Here is a 20,000-nt window from a genome sequence, read left to right as displayed (position 1 = left end):
ACTGTTATAATATAAACTGTTATAAATATATTTTATAATAATGAAAAATCAATTCAAAATAAAAAGATTCAAAAAGATTTAAAAATTGACACATCAAAAAATAAACTTATTATAATACATTTATTATTTACAAGTTTTAGAGACTGAATTGAATGACACATTGTTTGAATTCTAGAAGTTTATTTATTTTGCTATCCAATAGCTGTTATTATTTTTTATTTGGCTTATTATTATTATTATTATTATTATCATTTATTATTATTATTTAAGTTTTTATTATTATTATTTTGGCTATCCAATAGCTGTTATCTTTTACTAAAACTAATTTATGATGGATTATGTTTTGTCATTAACTGTATTTTTTGTTAAAACTATTTTATTTTTTTAATAAATTGTTTTTTTCCATAGCTGTATTTTGTTTTATGTTTATTATACTTTTTTCTCAAGTTATATACTTTATTGAAATATAATTGCTTGCTTTAATATTTAGATATTATTGTTTTCCGTCGTTAACCTTATGAAACTAAATTGTAACAACTAGCCTTACTTTTGGTCTTGCAAGCAACATGCCTTGCAGCGTATTTAAGTAGGCCATGATATAACAATTCTCAAAATCTGGAAAATTTTTTGAGCGATTATTTTTTACTTTTCCCAAATTTTTCAAAATATTACAAACTTTTGATCGCAATATATATTTTTATGTATAACATCCAATACATATATATACATATATTAATACATATATATATATATATATATATATATATATATATATATATATATATATATATATATATATATATATATATATACTTTATAGTATATATATATATATATATATATATATACTATATATAATTTTTATACATAAAAAAATATATATTTGGTAGACAGTATATATATAGATACTTTTATCAACATTTGGCTATACATTGAAAGTTTTTTAACAATGGAATTATTTCCAAGCATTGCCAAAGTCAGGAAGGCTGAAATCAACATTTTTTTCCCAAGATATTATTACAGTAAGATTGTCAAAGGCAGATCTGCATTAAAGTGTCAAAGAAATTCATAATAAGTTTATGGTTACAAATTTTCTGATTTTATGCAACAGTAAAGCATCGCTCAAGACAAAACAATGTTTTTGGCCACCATTACATTAAAAAACCTTTGGTTTTTGCAAGAAATCATAGAACACGACTGAAATTGATATATATATATATATATATATGCCAGTATATAAATAACATAAATTTACATTAAATTTATAAATATACATAAACTTATAAATATAATGTAAAATACATTACATCATAGCCCCAGGTAATAACCCCTGCTAACATATCTGTTTAGCTGGAAATGAGGTGGTAAAAAACTATATTCAGCCAAGGCCAGGACTCCGGGCACTAATAAGCCTAAACTGTGATTTATTATCAAAATATATCTAATATACCAAACTAATGTGTCTCTGCTAAAACTAAAACCTTCAAAACCAATATTTGGTGTGTTTTTTATTTTGCATTGTTTCAGATTGCATCAATTTATTACAAACATACAATATGGAAAAACTCATATAACATATAGGAATTGAAATTTTTTAATAGATTAAATTTTTTATAAATTATTAGATAATTTTAAAATACTAATGTTAATTCTGTAAAAAAGCAAATCAATCACCTTTTGCAAAAATAATACTTATAAATTATAAAAAAATTTTTTTTTAAAGACAACTATCCAAGGTGAGCAACTGTGATACAGTGGTTACAGCGATTGGCCTTTGAATCAAGAGGTTTGTGGTTAATTAGTAACATTAATAAGCAAGGAAGCATAAATTATTTAATTCTATGTTCTTCCATGGTGCTTTTTGATAAGACCATAAAGACATCATAGAGCAACTTATTGGGCAAATCAGAAAAAAGAAAAAACAGCTAATATACATGATTTTGGCATTAATCTGGAGTAGAGATAAAAAGTAATTGAGCCAAAACTTTATTAGCAAAAAAAAAGTAATATCATAAAATATTTTTTTAATTTATTGATTTTTCTTCGAAGAAGTTATACTTTCATGACATTTCAAAATGTCAGCTTTTAATAAGTCGATAACAACAACACCTTTTTCATCAACCCAGGATGAAACACACCTAAAATAAGACAAATAATGTCAAGAAAATTAACATTATTCATAAAGAAAGCATAACTATTTAATTTATTAAAATATTACAATAAATTACAATTGCTTCAAAAACATTTTCAAAAAAAAAGAAAAATATAAAATGTACTTGGAAAATGATGCATTATATTTTTTTGTTGTTGTTCCATCTAATTTACTAATATCAAAAGTAAATATGTTTGAAAATCTCTTCATTGTTGTGGAGATTTTCCATTCTGAGTCAGGATCCTAAAAAAAACATGTAAAAAATTTGATTATTGATCTGAAACTGATTACTTTTCTGACAACTGAACTACTTCTTGTATGATTTGTTAACTTTGGAGAACATTAATATATATCCTTTTGAATTCTCGCTCTTTTTTATTTATGTTTACTCAATCAAAAGCATTTAATGATTATTCATATTTAAATAAGTTTACTTGCTGATCAAATTTTCAATTCAGAAATAATTTTGGGAAATATATACACACACACATATGCCTCTTTACATTTATTTAATGAAATTCAAGCACTAATTAATATTACGCCAAAATCTTTTCAAAGTGATGAGACAAATGTATTAACTAGGTTTATTCAACAAGCTAAAACTATAGTCATAGCATTTAACCAGTCTGGAAACACTGGCTGTTTTCTAAAAATTTCATAAAATAACTTGAACTTTACAGGGTGACTGGACTGAGAGTGCGTCAAATATTTAAAAAATAACTCTTTCTGGTGCAGACTTTGATAATTTGAATGAGCTCAATGCTATTTTAGCAACTATTGAGTTGCTATTGGAAACAATTCTCAATTTTAGTTGAAATTTTTATTTTATTCTAACCAAAATGAACAAAGTATATTTGTGTTTGTTTTGCAAGAAACGATGTATATCGCAAAGTGAATTAGCACCTCAATGCCAAACACAAGGATAAGATTGATAAACAATCTAGTAAAGAATAAAAAAAAACAAAAGCTTATCTTATTAGATTTCAAAATTCTTTAGTTCAGATTACAGAAAAACTTGCTACAGATAAATGGTACCCTGCTATAAGCTGAATTTAAAATCAATTATAAATATTTCAAGTATTTTAAGAAAAAGTCATTACAGCTTAGCCTCTAGGTAAAAAAACTTTGTTACATTTTTTTAACTAGAGGCTAAGCTGTAAAACTTTTTAAAAAATGTAAAATTCATTTGATGGAAATCTTGAAATTTTTTACTGCAGATTCTACAAAATATTTTTTTTATAACCATAGTTCTTTTTATAACCTTAGCCAAAATTGTACTTTCCTTTTAAGTTTTGAAGTATCAAAACTTTTGTTTATCTGACTGGTACCTCTTTTATCAATGATATTATAACATTTAGGTATGTATCTCAATACATTACTAAGCAAAATATTATGACTTAGTGGGAATGTTTTTAGTACCTCTTATCCTACAAATAGTTTCAGTTCTAACATGTCTAAATTGTATCATGAGCAGTATTTATCATATTTGCTTGCTGCTAAATGTGCATGATTGTCTAACACCGTATATACAAGTTGTAGACTTTATTTTGCAAAAGATAAACTGAAACCTTTCAAGATTTAAAAAAAATTGATATACAAAGAGCATCAATTAAAAAAATTTTGAAACGAGGACATTAAGAGGAAGTGAAAGAGGAAGTGAAATGACTTGAACCTACTAAAACCGCTATTTTTGTAACCACATATTTTTTAAAAACTTTATAATAAAACAGTAATACAAGATTGATTAATAAAAATGATTTAATTGTCTTATCTATTTTAAAATATTTTTGACAACACTAATATTTTACATGTTTTATAAAAATATATATATAATTTCAAACAAATCTAATAACATTATTTTTTAAATAATGCAAACAATTATTAGTTGCTTTTAGCAAGTAGTAACTGTTATTTTTTTGGCATGACTCAATACTATATTTCTATAATACAATACTTTATATTACCCGTGAAGCTAAATACATTACATTTCCAGCTACTATATGTATTTTTTGTTAATTTTTGTTACTATTAAAGCTTAAGTCATTAAAAGATGGGTTTTCCTTGCAATCCAAGTGATAGTAGGTGTCCAAAGTTAATTTGAAATAAGCTATTCCGTAATGTAGTAAAACACCAAAAATACTGTATTCGAAAATGTAGTTTAATACAGCTAAAACTTATTATTTACATCTTACATCAGGTTTAACACTCCTTAATAAATGCACCTTTATATGTTCAAAAGTAAGTTTAGGTAAAATACGAAAGCCACATTCTCTGTCTTCATAGAATATATAAGCAATATGGTTCTACAGTATAAACATACCATCATTCTACATATACCTTTTTTTATCTGTATTTAAGTTAGATAAATCACATTTGAATGTGGTGGATCAGGTATAAATGAATCATTTAAAATGCATTTTGAGCAACTTGCAATTTGCAGAAACTCCATCGCAAATTGCAAGTAATAATAAATAATTTATAAGGAGTTAAGTTTACAAATTTTGATTGCTTTCTAAAGTAAAAGAAACATTTGTCATGCAGTGGAACCAATTGTGAAAAAGTCAGCAAGATTAGTTAAGTATATCATCATACACTGCAGCAGACTTTAAAACTAGAAAATTATCATGGGATATTATATTTTAGTTAGAGATGAGTTTAGTTTTTTGTCATTTCTTCCTACACTGCCTAAAAGGTGAGATATTTTTCTGTGATTTAGTTTTTATTTAACATTATAAATACTAAATCATTGCTAAAACTTACAATCAAGGTAGATTTTGAAATGGAATTCTGTAACTATTTTTTTTTTGATACACAATATTTATTAGCAGACTTTTTAGCTCATCTTTTTTGCATCAAACATAATTACATATTTGCTATTATATACATTGCAATACAACATAACCTGAATACAGCATAATATTCTGAATTTTCTTGTTTCAATATACATTCCAATACAGCATAATATTCTGAATTTTCTAGTTTCAATATACATTCCAATACAGCATAATATCCTGAATTTTCTTGTTTCAATATACATTCCAATACAACATAATATTCTGAATTTTCTTGTTTCAATATACATTCCAATACAACATAATATTCTGAATTTTCTTGTTTCAATATACATTCCCATACAACATAATATTCTGAATTTTCTTGTTTCAATATACATTCCAATACAACAATATTCTGAATTTTCTTGTTTCAATATACATTCCAATACAACATAATATTCTGAATTTTCTTGTTTCCAGTGAAGCATAAAAGTGATATGTAAATTATTAACTAATCCAGTTAAGTATGAAGTTTACTTACTATAGGATATAGAGTTTATTAGGCTTTATTGTCTAACATTTCAAATAAATATACTCTGAATTTATAATACTAAGCATTTATATCTATAGACATCCATCTAGTTAAACAGTCGATGAAATGTTTGCATCTATAAAATATTTTCATAAAGCATATTTAAACCATTACAAACTCTGTCACGTAACTATATTTATTAACTGTTATTATTTTTATTTTATGCTATATTCATCATTTTTATTGGGAATACGAAATATCTATGCAACCCAAAAGAATTTCTTAAAACTAAATAACCAAAACAAACACAATTTGCTCCTGCTATTTCAATATTTATTCCAGAATATATGCAACTTAAGTATAGCGAAATACAATGTTTACAATTTGATGCACTCTAGAGTAGGCTGAGCACTCGTATAGAGAGGAACTTGTGTGTTATAATGCCCCGCCTTTCCAGACTAGTTAAATACTATGACTATAAACTAATTACATCATGTTCAAATTACAAGAATTATCTATTTGCTAACTGTGTTTCCTTGCCAAAGTGACTGAAAAGGTTGGAAAGACTTTTTTCAAGAGTGACGCACTTGATGATTTTGCAAATGTTAAACATTTAGTAAAAAAACCAAAGTCAATTCTTATTGAGTAATTTTTTTATAGCATACTATTACCGTATTGTATGGCACGAAAATTTTGATACAGAAGGCTGGCTTAAAGGTATTGAAATTGATACATTCCTAGATAAAAGAATAAAGGTTTTTTCCAAAAAAAGAAAAAGAAAAACAACATTTAAAAAACGCTGTTGCTATATGCTGAGTTCGACAAAAGAAAAGGATGTTTGGATGCTTGGCATGTTTTAGTAAACTACACTGTAAAATATTTAGCACTACAACATACCAGTTATCACAAGTTATGGTATCAACAATTTTCTTTTTTATCACTAATAAATAATAAAAAACAAACAGAAAATTTTTTAAAAGAAAAACATTTACATAATTTAATTTAAATAAGTTTGAAAAATGCTGATGCATTTAACTAATTAAGTCTTGCTACCGAGTTATAGGTGAGTGGTGCAGTGCAAAACAGGGCTTTGGAGCTGAGGTCTCAAAATTGGCTTTGGCTCCAAATTGGCTCGGGCTCCTTTAAAATTTCTGGCTCCACCTCCAGCTCCAACTCCGGAGCAGCTTCACAAAAAAAATCAAAAATATTTATTTTTGTTTTATGACAGTAACTAATAATATTTTATTAATCAAAATCTTGATTTGTCCTCAAAAATAAAATATGATCTAAAATATCAGGTTTAAGTGAAGAACACAGATTGCTCGATATAAACTTAAGCGCAGAAAATAGTCTCTCTAAACTTGCTTGTGAGACAGGCATACAAGTGACTACTCTGAACGCTTCTTGTATTCTTTTTGAGTATTCTTCAATTCCCTCAAAAGCTGATTTCACTTTTAAACAACCCATTTCTCTTATTATCCTACAGTCGTCCATAAAATTTGTAATAAAAGTACTTTTATCGTTAAATTTAATTTTGGTCACACTTGTCCTTTTTTCTTTCTCATCAAACTCTTTTTCAAACACATCCTTTTCTCCATAGGAATTAGATTTACTTAAAACTGAAAGAAGTGTTGAAGATGGCTCAGCAGTATTTCTTATTTCTTGACTTTTTATTATATTTTTGGCATCTCTTTCATAAATTTTTTCTGCTACTGTTTTTAAGCCTTGTTTTGCTCGTATTATCTGGATTTTTACCAACAGTATTCTATATCTAGAAGCAACATAAACTGCAGTTAAAAATATATCATTATGAAAAAGTTTTTTTTTTCTTTTTGCATTGATTTTACAATGTCTTCCACAATTAGTCATTTATTCTTCTCTAGGTCAGATTTCAATTTCAACCATTCCTTTAGGAACTCTCCTGGAGTAATGTCAATTCCTTAAAGTTTAGCTGTCACATCATACAGCATTTTTAAAAGATTGCTAAGATAACTCAACTCATCTCATATTTCAGGGCATAGAAAGAATATATGATCAAAAAGTATCTTTCAATTATCTGGAATGTAGAACCCCAGCGTTTCTCATTATCCAAAATGGGAACGACCTTGTTTTGCTTCCTTGCTAAGCATATTGTATGTGAATTTCTTAGTTTCTTTACAGCATAACAGACTTTTGCCAAAAGTTGGGCAAAAAAAAACTTTATGTAAAAAATGTTTTTGAAGCATCATAAATAGCTAGCACATCAGCATAATGTCAGCATAATGTCAGTAGACAATTTTTGACACCATTCGAGATTTATTTCCCAAGCTGCTGCACTTTCTTTCTCATTTGTATCCTGTTGTAAAAACTCCTTTTGCTCTTTGTCCTCCAAAGCTTCATCTCAAAAAAATTTATAACCTGAATATTTGTTTAAAAGTGTCATTGCTCTTATCATATTGGCTGCATTGTCTACACTTGCATATACTACCCGACCTTTGCTGATACCAAATCTATATAGAGTATCTTCCACCATTTTGTTGACAGCAGCAGAGTTGTGCTGTCCTTCTGTATCTATCAGTGCCAAAGTTTTAACTTAATTTTTTCCCACATAACATTGAATATTTATTCCCAAATAATTCTTTTGGTGTTGAGTGCCTGCATCTATTTTCACAAAAATAAATTTCTATAACATTTCCTTTATTTCAGCTTTCTTTTTGAAAGCAAATTCATTAATCAAATTGCATACAGAGCCATGTCTAGTATTGAATCCAAGAGTTTTACCTAATTGGCCTGTAACCAACTGAAACCTTTCAAATGTATTCAATGAATCTCTGTTATTCACTACCATTTTAATAATTCCCTTATTAAAAGTTTTAGCACTAATTTGATTTATTGTTCTACTACTAGCGATAGCAAAAGAATCTAAAGCAGTCTGTTTAGTTATTTTTAGTATTGAAATCTTGTGTATGTGATAAAAATGATTCTGAAGATTTTCTTTGGTCATAAGGCTCATTTCCAATTCAACAATTTTATATTCTGATAGACGTGATCTTTCCAAATGCTATTTCATAATGTAAACTTTTGAATTTTTTATTTGCATGCCACATGAAATCACTTTTTCATTAATCTTTTCTGTAATCTTACATGTAGCCAGTTTTGTACTTGTATCAATTGAAAAATACTTATCTAAAAAAGGATTGTTTGAGTTTGAAGCATTTTTATTGAAAACTATGGAAAACAAAATAAATGACAAATAACCATTATATAGCACAATAATTAACTTTTTTTTTAAAAAAAAAAAAAACTATTGCTTTTAATCTTAAAAGCGACTTGGTTTATATAAACGATAGTTTTTGATTTTAATGGAGACAAAAATATTTTAAGTAAACTCTAAATAAAGTTAAAAAAAACAATGAAATATAAAAATAATTAAGATAAAAACAGCAAAATATGAAAAAAGGTTTTATATAACTTTTATAAAAAACTTATTCTTTAAATCAATTTTTTTTTTAATAGCATTTTATATGTATTGTTTGACTTTATTACAATAGTTGTATGTATTATTTGACTTTATTATCATTTTATATGTATTATTTGACTTAATTACAAGCGTTATGCTTACAAAAACAAGGTGAAAATTTACAGAAAAATTCTTCAAAAAATTATTTGATCACCTACTTTTCAAATTTCATTATTACAGCCAATCAGTGTTGATTAGCAAACTTTAAATAATTATTTTGAGCACTGGTGTGGTATTTATATGACTTATGATTTTTGGTACATGGGATAATATACAATACTATAGATTATTATTATAAGTTAATATTACCATTATAATAATGCACTCTCACACTTTCTTTTTGCAAAACATTTTCACAACTGCATTTTTTACTATTTCATGCATTATAACTTAGATTCAATTTATACTTTTCTTATACTAAATTAAAACATTAAATAACCTTACAAATTATTATATATGTGCTATTATAACGCCAAGTTCTTTTAATTTAAAAACTCATGTGATAACAAATGATCAATTGAAATTTAAAAGTAGTGTAATTAAAAAAACGATTTAAAAGTCTAGCACAAACAGCTAGAGTTTTAATTTCAAACATTGGTTATTAAAGGTGTGACCTCTAAATAAAGTTTGTTAAGGATCCGTAAAAGTTTATATTTTATATATAAGTCAATATTTATCTTAAATTTGGGGGCTAGTGTGTTGTCTTTCTCAAAGACTGTTTGTGATAGAAAAAAATCGAATGTCTCGCAAATATGTCAAATGATACTTACATATTAAAAGCATTAAAAAACACACAAGCAACATTTTCTGCATATAACTAGCATGTATCAGAGAATCATAAATTTCAAGAAATTAAAAATTTTAACAAAAATAAAAAAACTTTAGAAATAAAATAATTCTCTTTTAAGATTTATCCATTTTAGTGATAAAGGTTATATAGAAATTTTGAAGTCATGGCAACAAGTAAAGTAATAATAAAGCTTACCAATCCTGATGATTCTTTCTGAGATGCACAAAGAATAATATTCTTCTCAATGAAGGTCATAAACAGTGTTAGAATTGACATAAGGGTAAAGTAACTAACAATCATCAAGGTTTTTTAAATAAATAAAAAGTTTTAAATGTAAATTAGTATATTTATTTTTTCAATACTCCCGATTTTGTAAGTTTGTTGATATTACAGATCTAAATATTACCAAAAAAAATACTACTAAATTTAAATTAAATTTGAACTAAAACTATAAATGCATGTTTAGATAACATCTCTGATGCCACAAAGAAATAACCTGCCGGGAAACTACAGTACATACATCAACTATTTTATAGGCTGTAGCCCGCAAAAAGAGTGCCATATAGAGCAGCAATATTTCCTTTCATATTTCTTTGTATTTTCTTCATTTTCTGAAAATGCTGTATGCTATAAAGATAGGAAAAACTAGTAACAATTTGTTATCTATATAAGCTATAGTATGTATGTATATATATATATATATATATATATATATATATATATATATATATATATATATATATATATATATATATATATATATATATATATATGCACAACAAATATAAATAATTTGTTTATTGCATTTTTTATTTAAATTTTTCAACAAAAAGATACTAAAGCTAACTGGTGTATCAAAAGAATACAAAAATGGGGGTTGTCCATATATTACATCATGCTACGATGTTGTGATGAGGGGGAGGAAGTTAATAAGCTGAGTGCAAATTGGGAGTTAATAACCAGAATGCAAAAAGGAACTCAAAGAGTCAAAGAACAGTTGAAAGAAGACTAAGGAAGACTTAAAAAACTTTGGTATTGTATAGCAAAGAAAACATGAAGACATTTCTTTTTGGAGAGAGAAGATCGAATCAAAAGTTCAAGAAAAGTTCAAAAGTTTTTTAGTAAAAAAGATTTTTGAGACATGAAGGAACAGTTAGAGTTACTTTGCAGAACAGTTATAGTAAAAGACTTTGCAGAAGCACATGTCATGAGAGATTGAGGTTGATGCAACGACTTGAGCAGCAACTAAAGTAGTATTTGTAAAAAATAAATAGAATATAACAATAGAGACTCACAGTTTGGATTTTTGGACCTTTTCTAAAAGAAAGAGGGCCTTATTAGAAGAACCACCATAAATGTAAAAACATTCTATATAATGACAAATAAGAGATTTATAGAGGTGAGAATGGAATCAGTAGTATCAGAAAATGGAAACATAAACAGAGGTTACCCTGGCAGATACTAACTTTGCGATGGATTGTGTATTTGGTTTCTATGAAAGGTCAGCATTGAATGATAAACTTGAAAGATGTATAGGTGACTCAGCATGTTGCCATTCATCGATATAAGAATATCAACAATATTGTGATAATTGTTAGTAGTAAATAACTGAGTTTTGTTTGGGTTAAAATTCACTAGCCACTGCAAATCCCAAACTTTCACAGAAGGCAAATCCAAATCAAGATCGGTTGCTAGTTCTAAACTTGATGATCTTCTTGACAAAAGTGATGGGTTTTGTCAAGACTGGAATATATAGATGTGTGGTCAGTAAATAGGGCTACCTTAGATAAGAGACAATACAGGACCAGGGATGGGACATTGTGATACTCTGGATAATTGAAATGAAGGAAAAAAATTTAAAAAAAATCTCTGGATACACCATATAAAGACAGCTTATGAAAAAAATCAGCATGCAAGACTTTATCAGAACCCTTTGATGTGTCAAGAGTAAAAGCCAATGCCTCGCTGTATTGCACACAACCAAATCTTTCTATTATTACAGTTTGTTAGATAGGAATTTCATGGTTTTGCTAACAATAATAAGACTGATCATAAGTTAGAGGGATCTGAGCCTTATTAAGAGTTTTCCAGCAGACAGGAAAAAAAAATCATTAAGTATTTGTTTTATAGTTTAAAGAATTAGTAATGAAGAGAGTTCAAGAGAACACTTTTGTAAGAATCTTATCTGGACCACAAAATGTAGAAGAGTTTACAGAAGCAACAAAAGCAGGAGTGATTTGGATGTCTAACAGTAAATTAATCTTCTTTTTTTGGAAGGGAAATAAAATATGAAATTTAGCTACCCAACAACAATGGGTCTTGGTGTTTGACAATACTTTTATAATAAAAAGTCATTTGTTTTTAAAAATCTGTGAAAAAATATAAAAAATAAATCATTAGTAATAGCAGTTGCACATGGAGAAAACTATGGGGGTAATCAAAAACCATGGGGGTAACCAAAAACCATGGGGTAACCAAAAAAAAAAAAAGAATTAAACCTTTTTTGTCTCAATGTGATCTCAATCAATCAAGAAGATTATAAAAGAAACACAATTTTTAGCAGAGACAAAAAAGATATCACCTCAAGGACAATCACAAAAAAAATAACAAAAATAAATAAATATGGCTATAATATTATACATATATATATATATATATATATATATATATATATATATATATATATATATATATATATATATTTATATATATATATATATGTATATATTTATATATATATATATATATATAAATATATATATATATAAATATATATATATAAATATATATATGTATATAAATATATATATATATATATAAATATATGTGTGTGGTGTCTCGATAAAAATACTCATCTTGGGCAGATGTTAAATGCACCCGGCTATTGTCTTGTAGAAGGCCTTCTAGGCAAAGACTTAAGCCTCGCACCCCTTCTTCATCTATTAGGCTGGCACAGATGTATTTTTAATACATTGCTTCCAGTTTAGGATGTTGAATGCTGGATCTTCTTGACTCAATGCATGGGTTTTGCTTGTGTCTCTGTTTTTATGACTAGGCAACTCATTCTATTATCTCCTAATGAGGGTACAGCTCTAAAACTCAGTTTTATTGTTCTGATGCCGATTGGTAGTCAGGTTTCCCAAACTCTGTGGTAGCTCTCAGAGAGGCCATCAACAGCTGAAAAATATCAAAGTATTTACAGTGCCATGTTGTGCATGGATGGTGTCCCTGTTTGTACTTTTGGTGTGCATTGCGGAGACCACATTTGGAGCCCTTTGTTACGGTTTAGGGTTTATTAGTAGTAATGAGGGAATTGCTTGGGCTATTAAACAGTGTTCTGAGTACTATCTATGCTTTGAGTCAAGTTCTTCAATCCAATTTTAAAATGAATAAAGTACCAAAAACTATAAAACACAAAAAACCATCATCATCACCAAGTTCTCTAAACCTATCGTTCAATAATATTCATGGTCTTCAAAGTAACTTTTCTTCTGTTGAGTCTTATCTCTTGCAAAGTTCACCAGACCTACTTGCTTATTGTGAGACTAATTTGAGTGCAGCTGTCTCATCTTGCGATCTTAGTGTTGATGGTTATCTTCCTTTAATTCGTAAAGACTCCAATAGTCACATGCTTGGCCTGGGCATTTATATTCGTAAGAGTTCACCCATTTGTCGTGAAACTAGATTTGAATCCACAGACTATTCTTTCATGTGCTTTCGTTTAGCACCACTTCACTCCATTGCCTTTCTATTTGTTCTATATCGCTCTCCTTCATCTCAAGACTGCACTCTTTTTGATGTTATTTCTGATCATATTGACCAAGCCCTTTCTCTTTATCCATCAGCTAATATAGTTGTTGTCTGTGACTTTAATGCTCACCACTCTGAATGGCTTGGCTCTAGTGTCAGTGGCTCTGCAGGCTTTTAAGCCCACAACTTTTGCCTTTCACAATCCCTAACTCAAATAGTCAACTTTCCAACACGCTTTCCTGACAACCCGAATCATTTACCTTCTCTACTCGACTTATGTCTTGTTTCTGATCCTAGCCAGTGCTCAGTTTCTCCACATTCACCCTTACGTGCTTCTGATCACAGTTTGATCTCTTTAAAACTAATATCTCATTCTTCTTCATCACCTGAATCCCCCTATTATCAAACCTCTTACAACTACAGTAAAGCTGACTGGGATTCTTTCTGTCATTTTCATCGTGATGGCCCTTGGGTAGAAATCTTTTGTCTTCCTGTCGACAAATGTGCTTCTTACATAACTTCGTGGATTCACGCTGGCATTAAATGTTTTGTTCCCTCTCGACAATTCCAGATCAAGCCTCACTCTCCTCCATGGTTTTCCTCACACTGTGCTGCTGCAATTGCCAATCGAAACCGTTACTTGCATATTTATCAGCAAAACAAATCTCCAGAAAACAGACGTCTGTTTATTACTGCTAGAAACAATTGTAAAAAAGTTTTGTCTAACGCCAAAACCCGCTATTCTCAGGTCATGAAATCTTGTATCTCATCTCAAAAATTAAGCTCTCGTGACTTCTGGAGAATCTTTAATAATATCAATAATAAGGGCAAATCTGTAATTCCACGTCTCTTGTATGGTTCAGACTTTGTCACCTAACCTAAACTCAAAGTCGAATTGTTTGCTAAAAACTTTTTCATCAATATCATCTCTTGATTCCACTAGTTGCGTTCTACCTGATATTGCCAACAAACAGGTTGATCCATTGCTTTACATTCATATCACTCCAGCTTCTGTATCTAAAGTGATTTCCTGCCTAGACTCTTCTACAGCTTGTGGCCTGGACAGCATACCTGTTACAGTCTTGCAGAAGTGTTCTCCTGAGCTGTCATCTATACTCTCAAAACTATTCAAGAAGTGCTTATCAGAGTCTTGTTTTCCAGCCTGCTGGAAAGCGGCATCTGTTATCTCTACCTTCAAAAATTCTGAAGAACGATCTGATTCGTCTAACTACCGTCCCATTAGTCTTCTTCCTATCATAAGCAAGGTTTTTGAGTCTTTAATTAACAAACATTTAATTTCTCATCTTGAATCTAATAACTTACTTTCTGACCATCAATATGGATTTCAATCTTCTCGTTCTACAGCTGATTTGCTAACAGTAATAACTGATAGGTTTTATCGTGCATTAGATAAAGGTGGAGAGGTTAAGGCCATCGCTCTTGACATTTCAAAAGCTTTTGATAAAGTTTGGCATGCTAGTCTTCTCCATAAGCTTTCCTCTTATGGTGTATCCGGCAAAATCTTTAAGATTATTGAATCCTCCCTTTCCAATCGTAGTATAAAAGTTGTCCTCAACGGACAGCACTCTTCTTCTTATTCTGTAACTTCAGGGGTTCCTAAAGGTTCTATCTTTGGCCCTATACTCTTTCTAATTTACATTAACGATCTTCCAGATATTCTCACATCTAAGGTGGCATTGTTTGCTGATGATACTACCATTTATTCTTGTCATGATAAGAAACCAACACCCTCTGAATGCTTGGAGGGGGCATTTGAACTTGAAAAGAATCTCACTTATGCTACAGCATGGGGCTCACAGTGCCTGGTGAACTTTAATTCAGATAAAACTCAATTTTTTTCAGCCAATCGTTATCGCAATAATTTAGATCTTCCTATATTTATGAACGGTGATGTACTCGATGAGTCATCTACTCTTCATCTTCTAGGATTAACTCTTACTTCCAATCTTTCTTGGAAACCATATATCAAATCAGTTGCAAAACTAGCATCTGCTAAGGTTGCATCTCCTTATCGAGCTCGTCACTTTCTTACTTTGGATTCTATTCTCTATCTCTATAAATCTTGTAACCTTGTATGGAATACTGTTGCCATATCTGGGACAGTTCTTCCAATGATGTCTTTCTCTTTTAGACAAGGTGCAAAAACGCATTGTAAACATAGTTGGACCTGCTCTTGCAGCCAACCTCCAACCATTGTCACATCATCATAATGTTGCTTCTCTTTCTCTTTTCTACAAATACTATAATGGGCACTTCTCTAAAGAGCTAGCGTCTCTTGTGCCATCTACTAAAATTCATTTTCGTGTTACTCGTCATTCAATTAAGTGTCATCCTTTTTCTGTGACTGTTCCTAAGTACTCCAAAAACGCTTATTTGTCTAGTTTTTTTCCTCGAACATCAGCTCTTTGGAATTCGCTTCCTTCATCTTGCTTTCCTAATTCATATAATTTGCAATCCTTTAAGTCGTCCGTCAATCTTTATCTTGCTCTACGTCCGTCAATCTTTATCTTGCTCTACAATCTTCATCTTTTTTCTTTCAGTAACTTCCAACTTTAATTAGTGGCTGCCTCCAGCCTTGTTGGAAGCGAAGATGTTTAATATATATATATATATATATATATATATATATATATATATATATATATATATATATATATATATATATATATATATATATATATATATATATATATATATATATATATATATATATATATAAGATGTTTAATATATATATATATATATATATATATATATATATATTTATATATATATATATATTTATATATATATATATAAATATATATATATGTATATATATAATACCATATAATAAATGATAATTATAAAATATAATTTTATTTAATGGCAATATTATGGTATGATAGGTTGAAGTAAGAAATGCAATGATAGCATGGTCTGGTGAAAAAGAATACAAGATAAAATTCATAGTAATATTATAGCATTGTTTAAATCATCTAAAGGAGAAAAAGGAGAAAGTAACCACAAAAACTGAGGGACAAGACACAAACCAAAGAGACAAGGTTGCCTATAAAAAAAAAGTCACAAGTTAACTATTTGAGCAAGTGATTATAAAAGACAAAAATTTTGAGCTTTAGTGCCAGTAGGGTTAGTGGCACTAGAATCAATCCAGGTCAGGTTCAGGATCATCACTATCACCCTGCTACTGGTATATGTAACCCAGTACCACCTGCCCCATCCCTGCTGCCTTTAAAATCCCCTGCCTTGGGGCTCTTGGTTGAGTAAAGGCTTGGTTGAGTAAAGAGATGGTGTCTCAATAAAAATACTCATTTTGGGCAGATGTTAACTGCATCCAGCTACTGTTTTGTATGAAGCCTTCTAGGCAAAGATTTTAGGGGTAAGAAGAATAATTCTGTTGACCAGCTTTGAACCCCTTCTTCATCTATTAGGCTGGCATAGATTTACATCTATGCCAGCCTACAGCCTGTGTTACATTGTTTCCTATCTAGGATGATGAATGCTGGATCTTCTTGACTTTTCTCAGAGGTTTTTGCTTGTGCCTCCTTGATAGTGGCTATGCAAGTCTTCCTGTTATCTCCTAACAAGGCTTTAATACTTAGTTAAATGGTTCTGAGGTTAGCTGGTAGTAAGGTTTCCCGAACTCTGTGGTAGCTTTCAGAGAGGCTGATTCCATCAACACCTGGAAAATATCAGTGTATTAACAGTGCCATGTTGCACATAGATGGTGCTCCTGTTAATGCTTTTGGTGCGCATTCTCAAGGCCACATAATGATCTTCCCGACAATCTTACATCTAAAGTAGCTCTTTTTGCTGATGACTCAACTTATACTCCTGTCTTGACAAAAAGTCTTCTCTTTTCAATCGTTTAGAACAGGCAGCTGATCTTGAATCTGATTTCACTTCTGTAACAGATTGGGGCTCACTGTGGTTAGTAAATTTTAACTACAACAAAACTCAGTTATTTACTGCAAACAACTATTGCAGTACTTTCAACATTCCTATATTGATGAATGGCAACCCCCTCACTGAGTCCTCTTTTTTACATCTTCTTGGATTATCATTTACTACTGACCTTTCATTGAGACCATATATACAATTGATTGCTAAATTAGCTAAGGTTACTTCTTTTTATCGTGCTTGCCATTTTCTCTCTCCTGATTACATTCTCTACCTCTACAAATCTCTTATTTGTCCATGTATGGAATACTGTTGTCTTATTTGGGCTGGTTCTTCTAATGATGCTCTTTTTCTTCTAGACAAGGTCAAAAAACGCATTGTAAACATAGTTGGACCCGGTCTATCTGCTAAGATAGATCAGTTCCAACTATGTTTACAATGATTTTGATTTTACATATTTTTATAATTTTCCATCATCGTAAAGTTGTATCTCCTTTTTTTTTCTACAAATAATACCATGGTCGCTGCTCAAAGGTGGTATCATCTCTAGTTCTATTAACTAAAACTCACTCGCGCTTGACTAGTCATTCATCAAAGTCTCATTCTTTTATTTGTCTAGTTTTTTTCCCAGCACTTCAACCCTTTAAAACTCTCTCCCATCTTCATGTTTTCCTGACTCATACAATCAAAGTCTTCTATCAACCATTTCCTTGCTCTATAACTATTATTTTTTTCTAGTAACTCCCAACTTAATAGTGATTGCTTGCAGCCTTGCTGGGAGTAAATCAGAATTAAAAAAAAAAAGCCATTCTATGCAATGACTATTAAATTTACCAAACAAAAGTAAATAAAATAATGTTCAGAGGATTTAAAAATTTTTACAACAAATAGCTGAATAAATGAACAAATAGCTGAATAAAAAAATAATACTCAAATATATAGTCAGACCTATATACAGGCCTTGTTACAAGATTTCGCTGCATAACGAAAATGCGTACCGCATTTCTAAGTAACTCAATTGTATTTGGCAAATATATTTTGTATTGTTAGAAGTTCTATTGCACCACTAGCGTCTTTTCAAGTACCGCATTGTAATTAAAGTTATTTTATTAACGCGTTAAAAATCATACAAACAGTTTATTTTTTTCTCACTATAACAAAAGTTACAAATAAAATCTAAGTTCCTATTTGAAAAATCATTTTTGTTATTTTTTTCAAATATGAACTTAATTTTTTTTTGAAAAAAATATTTTTTTCATAAAACGTAACATAATATTTGTTTACTTTCTTATAATTTTACAGTTGGTTTTTGGTTATTTTATTAACTGTTAATAAATTTTTTCTTATTTATTTTGTGAACTCTTTTTAATAATGTTTTTAAACAATAAAGAGTTTTTTTTTATTATTTATCAGTTACTGATAACGTATTCTTGATCATAATTTATTTTTATAAATTAAATGAACGCCATTAAAACTTTATTTTATTGAATTAACAATAAACAAAATATCTTATTAATAAAATATTTACATTAAAATAAATCATGCATTTTTTAAACTATTATGACAAAAAACAATTTAAAATATTTAAAAAGATATAATATTAAAAATATAAAATATTTAAAAAGAATTTATATATTTAATTCCTTAAGATAAAACTTAAAACACTTTAATTTTTTTAACTAATTTTTAACAACAACAAAAATTATTAAACAAACCGTTTCCTTAACAAAAAAATCTATTAGTTTACAATTGCGGTTAAATGCTTTTACTTACAATTTTATTTCTTCTGAATAAACGTCACGTTAATGACATCAAAAGATAATTTAAAATATTCTAAAAGATAAAAATTTTTGCGTAGCGCAAAACTGCATAAAAACGCATAGCCAAATCGCCTTTTCACAGGCAAAATGCAAGCTGCGTACGCTTCTTAACAAGGTCTGTATATAGTATATATTCAAGTATGTGGTCAGATTTAAGTATGTGTATAATTGACCCTTTTTAATCAAAGAATAACAGTCATCAACACTGGCTGTTCCAAGGATAGAACAGCCAAAATTAAAGGGATACATAAGTGCCAAGACAAGTTGTGTTCATATTTTAAAAAATATTCAAAAAAACATTTGGGCTAAACTTTTTGATTAAAACTAAATAATAAATATATATCAATAAAAACTTAAATTGTCATTTTAGAAAAAGCTAATTTTTTCTAATTTTACTCTGGTTCTCAGTTTCTTTATAGTATATGCTGCAACCTAAATACTTGATAATTTATTTTGTGCATGTTTAATTTGCAAGAGTTACACAATATGACACAATTGTAGAATATTTTTTTGAGATTTCTAAGTTGTTTTTTTTTCTCCCACAATCAGTAAATCTTATTTATTTGTAAAAATTTTTACTCAACCCCCAAAAAATATTTGTAATAAGATTAAAAATAAAACAATTAATTTGTAAATATATAAAGATATTTGTATAGTACTTGCAAAAGATTCATTGAAGACAAATGTTTAATTTAAGTTCAATTTAATACAAAACAAATATTTATTTTAAGTTTAAATATTGCTAAATTTAGTATTTTTAGA

The 20,000-nt window shown here is 28.8% G+C and overlaps 1 protein-coding gene across 1 annotated transcript in view; it reads right to left on the bottom strand.

Moving 5' to 3' along the window:
- Positions 1-1,973: 1,973 nt before the first annotated feature.
- LOC100203029 (signal peptidase complex subunit 2) overlaps positions 1,974-20,000 on the bottom strand; it is a 28,149-nt gene continuing 10,122 nt past the window's right edge. The window contains exons 4-6 of the mRNA XM_065790917.1: positions 9,943-10,036; positions 2,277-2,395; positions 1,974-2,138 (exon numbers count right to left, since the gene is read on the bottom strand). Of these exons, the coding sequence (XP_065646989.1) occupies positions 2,030-2,138; positions 2,277-2,395; positions 9,943-10,036 (322 nt within the window). The 3' untranslated portion in view covers positions 1,974-2,029. The remainder of the gene's footprint in view (positions 2,139-2,276; positions 2,396-9,942; positions 10,037-20,000) is intronic.

This window comes from Hydra vulgaris, chromosome 02 (genome assembly GCF_038396675.1).
Source record: "Hydra vulgaris chromosome 02, alternate assembly HydraT2T_AEP".
NCBI lineage: Eukaryota > Metazoa > Cnidaria > Hydrozoa > Anthoathecata > Hydridae > Hydra > Hydra vulgaris.
The sequence above is the reverse complement of the archived record's forward strand: the minus strand, read 5'-3'. Positions and strand labels throughout refer to the sequence as shown.